At 34.1% G+C, this 10,188-nt stretch overlaps 1 protein-coding gene across 1 annotated transcript; it reads right to left on the reverse strand.

Annotated features, from left to right (window-relative positions):
* Window positions 1–1,481: 1,481 nt before the first annotated feature.
* LOC110705855 (cytochrome b561, DM13 and DOMON domain-containing protein At5g54830) lies at window positions 1,482–5,158 on the reverse strand. The gene has a single exon (XM_021883789.1). It carries the CDS (start codon window positions 4,465–4,467, stop codon window positions 1,726–1,728), a length of 2,742 nt encoding a protein of 913 aa, XP_021739481.1. The 5' UTR covers window positions 4,468–5,158; the 3' UTR covers window positions 1,482–1,725.
* Window positions 5,159–10,188: the final 5,030 nt, after the last annotated feature.

The following is a 10,188-nucleotide window of genomic DNA, read 5'->3' on the forward strand; positions in this document are numbered from 1 at the left end:
AAAATCATGATTATTTCCTTTTTTGTGGATATTGGAAATAAGTTACAATAAGTAACAATTATACAAAAATTATTACTCTCAAATGAAATTATTGATTTGGATTTGATTGTTTGATTCAAAATTGTATGATATCAAACTCCAACAATTTGGATATTGATTTTCTGATATCCAAAGTGATAGAGAATGTTTGACATTATTCTTTCACAATGTTACTTGGAGATGTGTAAAAAATACGGACTAGAATATTGGATACACAGAGTATAAACTTATTGAATTGGATAAATTTTTGAAGGTCTTTTCCGAAGCTATATTGGATTCATGTCAATGTTTAATTACTTTTTTATGTTAACTTTATCGTCCGATTTCATTTAGATTTTTGCCTTCCGAAAATATTTTCAATGGTTCATTTATCATAACTCATCTCATGTACATGTTCTAAAATATTACTATTTATATAAGTCCTCAAGCGTCTCTTTATCTTACATACTTTAATTTTATCAACGGTGGTACGTTGTTATTAATTAATGATAATTATAATTACACAAGATTTAATATAATATCACATTATTCTGATTAATTTATTACGAAGTAATTTTATCCATTATGATTAAAAACACTAATATATTAGTAAATACCTAATAGCCAAAGCCTCCTAAGATTGAACATAATGTGCACTGTGCCCAGGCATTCTACTACAAAGTTGAGCCAAAATTTAAAACCCCAAATGTGTTTCAAAACATTCGAGTCGGGCCAAGAAAGAAAACGGGAATAAGAAAAGGAAAAACTACGTATAAAAAAAAAGTGACACCCAACGCGAATGTATCTAGTAAGTCAATGATTGAATTCCAACTAAAACTCATACTCGCCCCTGTTTCTATGGAGTACAGAGTACTAGTTAAACAAGCATTGTACAAGACATGAGCTACTTATCTAGCTTTGTGACTTATGCAGTTGTGCACATATCCCCTAATCGGCTAATCTACTTAGCAGGCTTGTTGAGCATACTCTCTTTTTTCTGCTTCCATTGATCTCCTAGAGGAGGTTATATCCAAAGAGGCAATCACTCATCAATGCCAGTTTTTAACACTCATCACCAATCATTGCCAATTTATAAATCCTTTAGAACATTCAAAACAAAAAAATTACATTTACTTGAATCAAACATCCGTACACTCAGATATATGCTTGCTCAATATAAGTGCACAATAAATAGTGAGTTCATTCACAAATGCTCAATTGTGATATAAAACTCGAAAATGAATGTACACAAACCTCAACAACATTCAAGACATTTGCATCAGTTAATGTTTTACTGCTTGCCTTAAAGTCCTCTTCTGCTACAAAACAGCACAAAATGCTGCTGAAATGTTTAAGTACCAGTTGGAGTACTTAAGTGATTGTTAAGACTCCAGGCAACAGATAAGCAAAAAACGCTGAAAAACTTGTACAATGTGAAATTTGCACTCCAGAAAAGAGGTATATAAGAGAGCCAGTGATTTTTTAACATAAGTATCCAGAACAAAAATCGAAATTAGTATACATCATGGTTCATGAGAATTTGACAAGTAAAATTTCCTTTCACTCCAAATGAAGTCGCTATTTTCACCTATAGTCCTATATCGCAAAGCCATTTTCCTCTTTTTTCTTTCTTTGGATCTAATTGACAAAAATGCAAAATTGAGTACAAGTCTGTATAAACATGAAAAAATGTGAGTCTCTTAAAAGCTATCTGTTCAAGGGCTCCAACTGAACTTCCATTCTGTCTGATAGATGAGCCTCTTTCTCAGCATACGTGCCAGTAGGGCTCAAGAGATCAGCAGAATCATCTTCTACATTACCCAGAACCCACTTGCCTCTTCCTGAGCTTCTATCACCATGTTGCTTTTCCCGGTACTCCAAATATAGGATGGTCACTCCACCAAACAAAAACCAGCATATCAGAGCCCACGTAAGCCTTCTGACATCCTCTTCATACCTTTCTCCTAAATGTTTCATTCCTGTCAAAAGGGCAGCCATCCCTATCATGATGGCTGATCTGCCAATGATTACGTGAGAGTATTCCCAAATTACTCTTTTCAAAGATGGAGATTCACCATTGGATGCTTTCTTTGGCCTTAATGAGGCATTAATGGGTTGAAAACAGGCCAAAACAACACCAGCCATCCCAAGCTTCACGTGTAAGGAGGTCATAAACAAGCCTTTCAGCTCGGCAACTGCAAAGAGAAATCCAAGCAGGACAATTGCCAACCCTGAATACTGCAAATAAACATGGACTTTGTACCAACCATCACCTTTCATATGTTTCAGATATCTCGCAGTGAGTACCCCAGCAGGAAGCAAAATGCCCCATGCAAGAAACATCATAAATCCATGGACAGCTAACACCGGTCTCAAGTCCTGCTCTACTTCTGCTGAACCACGATTCAGCATCACCCTGACAGGGCGACTGCTGTGAGCAGAATGCATGTTTTTCTCGGTCAAAGGGTCACTGGACCATGTAGAACCCACTGCCCAGATGACTTTCAGAGGAGTAGTTGGATCTATGATGTTTTTGCATTCAGGCCTTTCATCCTTCTTGGGGCATGATGGATTAAGGGGACGAGTAAACTCCAAAGTGATGACACCATTCTCAGATTTGCATCTCACATATGTTAGATTCTCCTTTGTTGGGTGGACATCAGAGGCGCCTCTGCCATCAATCCAATAGGTATCAACCCGACCTTTCACATCACCATCAAACCAACCGACATAAGCAAAACTATTCACCATTTCACTACCAAAACCAATAGCAAGATATCCACTTTTTCTCTCACCCCGAGCTGCAATAGAAATAGAGTTTTCAGACAAGGTCCAAAAGAAACTAGCTTGCTGGTCATCCAAAACAACACTGTTGTTATACATGTCTGATAATCCCCCATCAACCACTTGAACCTTCCAACCCATTTTCTGCTCATACGCTGATTGATAATAAACAAGATCTGGAGTGTTCCTGTGAGGTGTCCAAACTAATTCCTTTGGACTTGCTGGAACTCCTTCAACTTCAACTCTACCAGCATATATAGTCTCTGAAATATTCCTCTCTGTAGCATTTCCACCTAATGGGTCAGATGTTATGTAAAAGGGTACATCATGCCCAGCTTGCACAGAAAACTTAACTTGAACACCTCTCTCCACTCTCAACAGCGGAGCTTCTTTCTTGTTGATGTAGAGAACCTTAGAGGGGTTTGGAGGATTTGGGTAATGCAAAGCAGTCCCCGAAGTAACAAGAAGAGGCGCATTAGCATCTGCAATGACAAGATCTTGATCTTCCTTGTCCACTGCATCGAGAGGCCCCATACAATCGTTTATATGCTCTGAAACATTTAGAAGTAAATATCCATAGGTCTCAAACTGAGGGCCCCCATGGTTCTGGGGAAGAGAGTAAGGTCGGAGATAATCTGGTGGCTTAATCCTACCCAATGCCCAAATCACAGTCGCATTCTCCATTTGATTCACTGGGACATCATTCTTTGGGTCGTTTGCTTTTAGTGGCCGCTGGTACCGGATGAAAGATACACCATCTTTTCGATGGCCATAAACTAAATGTGTATCATTCACTGAATCAGACCCATTATACAGTGAATCAGGACAAACGCCGCGAGCAACATGATTCTCATCTACTGAACACTCACTATAGTCCGTAATATAGTAATCCTCCGCAAAGGGCATACCCTCCTCGGTAAACCCTGTAACAGCAACATCAGCAAGAAGCATGTACCCTGAAGAAGCCTTAGGATTTGCCCACCCAAATGCCATATAATTCTGAATCCCAGTCACTGCCTCCAAACCAATATCAATCACATTATCATCTTCTCTCAAGGTCCACCGAACCCTATACTTAGGTGACAAAATCTTACAGTTCTCGAACATCGTAGGCTGTTCATACCGCCATTTCTTCACATTTGTTGCATTATTACTACTACTATCACTAACTGGTGCAGGTGCTGGAGGGGCCGAAATCTCCAAACCATTAACCAAGTTATGAAGTACAACATGCCCAAAATCAGAGGCAGTGGGAGAATCCCAAACAGCAACTACTTTAATCTGATCCCAACTAACATTACTTCTCAAATGAACAACAAAGCTATCATTATTATAAGTCCTATCCAAATTCTCATCAGAAATGATAAACCCATTTGTCAAATTAACAAAATTATCACCTACAGCACCCCACCAACGCACATGATCAGACCCAGGGAGCATATCAAATTCACTAACCCTAAATGAACAATTATCAAGTATGGTAAAAACCCCTCTCAATTGATGTTGAAGCATCATAAACTCGGACCGAAAACCGGCCAAAGAGGTGTCATTTGAGCATGTTGAATCAGAAGAACCAAATACAGAAACACAGCATAGATGCAAAACTATAAGGCACATAAAAAGGGGTTTTAAAAACCCAAGAAACACCCAACTATAATAAGCCATGGGAAGGGACGATCCAAAATAGATCTGAGCACCCTTCCCTCCCAATTGCCTTCCCACAAATTAACCTTCAAAATTTCCAAATACCCTTTTCAGTTCGACATCAAAACTACCCAAAACAGGTCTAAATTATACTAATAATGTGCAATTGAAATTTTGAGATTGCCCAGTAACAATTAAATGGGGGACTAGGGAAAGGGGGAATACCTTGAGAAGGATGAAAATGGCGAGTACCCAGAAAAGGAGGGATGGTTGTCGTAGCTTCAAAAGTGTGATCGCAGCAATGAAAGGGAGGAAGGAGGAGGAGGAGGAGGAGGAGGAGGAGGGAAGGAGTTGGAAAGAGGGAGAAAAGAGAAGAAAAACTGGGAAAGGAGATTCTTTGTGAGTTGGGATAATATAAAAATGGGATGGAGGTTGAGGAATCTTGAAGTTTGGTGGATGAGGGGGCTGGAATATGGCCGGTTTCATGGAAATTTGGGAAAGATGGAAGGAAGGTAGTATGAGAAGAAAGAGACGAACGTGGAGGACTAGAATATTGGTTTAATGGTTTGGCAACACAATGGTCAATGGCTCAATGCCTCAATCAATGGTGCATCTGTGCAAGTAGTGTGGCATGCCGGGCCTAGTGCTTACGACACTCCTTTTGTGATTTCGTCTCTGAATTGTCAATTGTTTCGTTATGTTATTTTTCGGTTTTTTTAAAAACAATAGGCATGATATTATAAATCAGAACACGCTAGAAAAACAATGCTCTGCGAAAATGGATCCATACAAAAAAATTCCGAGCAATCATGAGAATCCCATCTTGCTACAAGTGAGAGCTTGTTCTGTACACCCGGGTGTACGGTACACCAGAGTCATTTGCTCTTTTAATCAACACAAGAGCAAATAAATAATTTTTTGCTCATGTGTTGATTAAATGAGCAAATGACCCCGGTGTACCGTATTTGGGTTCAATTAAATGTCAGAATTGAATAAAAAAAATTTATTAAAATTGTCTCGTTTAGCATGTTGAAAATTGCCTCAATATACAGAAAACTCTCAAAATGAGGCGTTTTTTATACTTATTTTGGTGTTTTGACCTAAAATCGGGTCCAAAGTGACCCAAAAACCTTAATAGACCAAGTTTTGGCACGAAGATCGATAACTTTCAGTTAAGAGGTGGTGATTTCTATTTTTCTATTTTATTTTTTTGTTACTTTAAGAAGTGGTTATTTAAAATAAACAAAAGGGGGGTGGGGGGGTGGAGGAGGGATAAAATCAATTTTAGGTGATTTGAGGGATGACTATTTACATTTTTTCCTTAAAATAATATAGTTTGAGAATAATGATGTGACAAGACAATGTTGCTTGTCATTGTGCATGCTCTGTCCTTCTACCTTTTTTTCAAGTCTAATTTTAAATTAAAGTCCCAAAATTTTAATCTTTATTCATGTTTCCGGTTACATATTGCAACAATAATGTTGTATTGGTATTTTCTCACTCATCTTTCAATGCAATTTTCTCTAAACACTCATGCATTGGACGGGTCAGATGATTGTTATTACTAAAATAGGTTATGTCGATGTATTCAATTCCATAAAGTGTGTTACATGTTAAGTTTTCATAGAAAATTTTTCTCTGATTTTATAAATGATACTCCCTCCATTTTTAAATACTTGCTCTATTTTTCATTTTTAGCCGTTTTTAAATACTTGTTCCATTTCCTTATTTAGAAAGCTTTTACAATATTTAATTCATTTGTCTGAACTGGTGAACCTAACATAAATCATATTTTATTAATTTCATATTCTTTTTCCTCCAACTCTCTTAACTACTTTTGCTTTTTACAATTTTTATTCTTCCACCTACCCCACGGCCCACTACCTCTATATTTTATTACTTTCTCCAACTACTCATAAAACTCCGTACATGGAGAAATAGAGCAAGTATTTTAAAACGGAGGGAGTATCATTTTTTTTGCCCTTTTCTTTTACTTGCTAGAAAATAGATCAAGTAACTACGAAACTAATAAAAATATAAAACTTGACTTTGGCATCAATATTGTTGTATACTCCGTGCTTGGATATTTCCAATACAACAATATTCATTTACATGGTCTTGTTTGGTTGAACAAAAAAAATAGGGTAATAGAAATAAGAGTTTTGTTTGGTTGACTATAACAAAATGAAATATGTGGGGATTGCAGTAACTCAAAATTCCCATGATTTGCAAATTCCTTCATAGCAACCATACAAATTTATGCAATTCCTAGAATATGAATGTGGGAATTTAATTCTAATTTTAATTCTAATTAAATGCAACCGCCTATGGGAAATATGTTCCCATATCAACCAAACAATATCTATATATTGGTAGCTAATTATATACATTACTTTATTTTCCACGCTAAACGTATAATCTTAATAGATAATACAATATTAAATTTATTTGATTTAGCCATCATATTAGTATATTTTCAATAATGTAAGTAAATATAATAATGTAACATTAAATAATAACCATTCAAAAAAATTACTATGAACCTGTATTTTTTAAATTTATATAACAAACTTTTTTTTTTAAATTAAAAAAAAAAAAGCAAACTAACTCATTTTAAAAAGTTATCAGCAACAAAAAGGTATAAATAAAATATGGAAAATTTTCTTATCACTACTGTACAACGTGCAGGTACTAAATTAGTTTTTTTTTTTTCCTTTTTTTTGAACAATGGAATAATCTAGTTTATTATAAATCTTCGATATCCATTATTAAGTTGTCTAGAAATATTAAAAGGTAACTGAGAAAAATAAAAGTAATCTCAAAATAATTTTTTAAAAAAATCTCAATATAAATAAAAGTTATTTATGCTTTATTAATAAAATTATTCTCTTTAATAAAAGTAATCCCAATATATATTAAGTTATTCAAAATATTAAGTAATTTGGTGAGTATATATTAGTGGTAGATTAAATTATTAATGCATATAATGTAATGAAATAATGATTTAACATTAAATTATTTAATGTGGGAAATATAATATGCAAATATAGTATAACCTATTATTGATACATTATATGTATCAAATATGTGCAATATATCACATAATTTGTTAATTATCTATATAGATAATTTTCAAGTAATTTTAGTTTAACATATTCTACAGGAATTATATCTATTCTAAGTGTAACTCTAAAATCTATTCGTTTATAAATAATCTTTGTGTTAGATGACTACACTGTTTGGATTTGATTTCTAATTAAGCTCTTCACAGCTTAATATTAATTAAGGTGAATGCAATTGAGAATTTGTGCCTATCTTTGCACTTTCCTATTATTGTCTTTATTGTAGTTTACTGGTGGTACAATATAGCAGTGTACTATTGATTGCTCTTGATTGTATGGAAACATAATTAAAAGTTTGCTACGGAAGACATGCAACTTCAAGATGGTGATTTCTTTTGCTCATCCCGTTTTGATATGCTCGAGCGCAATGTCATTACAAATGTTAATGTGGTATTTTACTAATTTAGGTTGAATTTTCATTACACTGAACTATCATTTAATAATAATTTAATATAATTGGCAGGGTATATGCTGTTCTAAGCTCGATTGTGATGTTTACATGGATAACAAGCTTGAAGCAGTCCACTCTCACGCGAAGAGCTCTCACTACCCGAACTTACAATTATATGGCAAAAAAAGTGTTGGACAATGCTAAAACCAAAGAAGATGAAAAGACATGTCAAAACGGGGCACCTGAATAATTGCTTCGAGTTCCATGACACTTGGTACCAACAAGGTATGCCTCTTAAACCAATTTATTGAAGCCTATAAATAAAAGTTATTTATGCTTTATTAAAGAAAATTATGCTCTTTAATAAAAGTAATCCCAATATATATTTGAGTTATTCAAAATATTAAGTAATTTTGTGAGTATATATTAGTGGTAGATTAAATTATTTATGCATAGAATGTAATGAAATAATGATTTAACATTAAATTATTTAAATGGGAGATATAATATGCAAATATAGTATAACCTATTATTGATACATGTATCAAATATGTGCAATATATCACGTATATTTTGTTAATTATATATATATATGTATATATAAAACATATTCTGCAGGAATTATATCTATTGTAAGTGTAACTCTAAAATCTATTCGTTTATAAATAATTTTTGTGTTAGATAACCACACTGTTTGGATTTGAATTCTAATTAAGCTCTTCACAGTTTAGTATTAATTAAGGTGAGTACAATTGAGAATTAGTTGATTTTGTGACTATCGTGTTTTTTATGTCTTGTTGTCTTTATTGCACTCCTCTATTAGTGATTAACATTATTGGTGGTACAATATAGCAGTGTACTATTGATTCCTCTTGATTATATGAAAACAAGAATAAATGACTGAATTTATTATATTGCTAATTTTATTTTAATCTCCATCCCTTTTGCTCTTCAAAGCCCAGTCGATGTGATTCTATCTTTATATCTGGAAATTCTATATTTTGTTTGCTTTCATAATCTCCTAGATGGTCTCCCATTGTCATGCATGATTAATGAATGTACTACTAAGTATGTGACAAGGGAACATAATCTCATTCTTAACTATGTAGATTAGACCATTTGTGATTAATTTCCTTAAGAACATGCATGCTTACCTGTTTTTGTGAAAGAGTGAGATTTCCTAGTATTGTTCTAGCATATTTCAATTTTACTTATTATGACAAAAACAGTATTAGGATTATCTAATTAAGGGTGTCGTGAAAGCAACTTATATATGCATTTGCAATGGGTGAAACTTTGTAAATTTGACCTCCCACCAGAAGCCTCATGCGTATTATGGCTATGCCATTTGTTTTAAAGATTAGGACAGAGATTAGTATGGCCATAGTTTGGATGCAATTTTATATATTATTTTGTTGTTTTTGCAGAGGGGTCATAATATCTCTGGGCTAAAATAATGGTTGAATATTTCTTTGCTTTGCTATGAAGTCTTGGAATGTCTATTATTTATACAATACATACTACGTACATATATATAAGAAAATCATTATCCTTAAAAAAAAAGTAGCCCCTTGATTATTAATTGTCAGTTGTGTGTAACACAAGCTCCATGCTCAAACTTACACGCGCATGTATATATCATTCATATGCACAATTTATTTTTTTTCCCATGCTTCTTGGACTTTATTTATTTATTTTTTGTAAAGAGTTGTACTGTTCACAATGCTTGGGGAAGGGGTGAAGCTATTGCCAAAACCTATCATCCCTTGTTTGTTGGCCTTTCATCCATTACTCTGTATCTTACCCTTTCTTGGCTAGTTCTTTTAGATGTGCTGTACTAGGTAAAACATTTTAAAGATATAGGAAATAGGGGTATTGATGTTGTTGTTATTGGACCATCCCTGGCCATCGTTACATTTTTCCACCTTTTGATTTAAGAGGATGAAGGTTAGTTGAATTAGGATGCTTGTTTCTCATTTGTAGAGTGAGGACATGTCAACCTTTTTGTCTACAAAGAAAGTCCGAATGTCACCATTTTAAATTATCTATTACTGTATGACTTTCTGAAATTTCAAGGTTGTCTACTGATTTTTATATTATTATGTATTTTCTTTTTTGCAGAGGAGATGATGAAAAGGCGTGAAGTGGAAAAAAAGTCAAAGAACTGCAGTATGATGAATGTTCTAGAGAGTTCGAGCCTGATACTACTAAGTATGCGATAGGGAACAT

This window comes from Chenopodium quinoa, unplaced genomic scaffold (assembly GCF_001683475.1).
Source record: "Chenopodium quinoa cultivar QQ74 unplaced genomic scaffold, ASM168347v1, whole genome shotgun sequence".
Classification (NCBI taxonomy): Eukaryota; Viridiplantae; Streptophyta; class Magnoliopsida; order Caryophyllales; family Amaranthaceae; genus Chenopodium; species Chenopodium quinoa.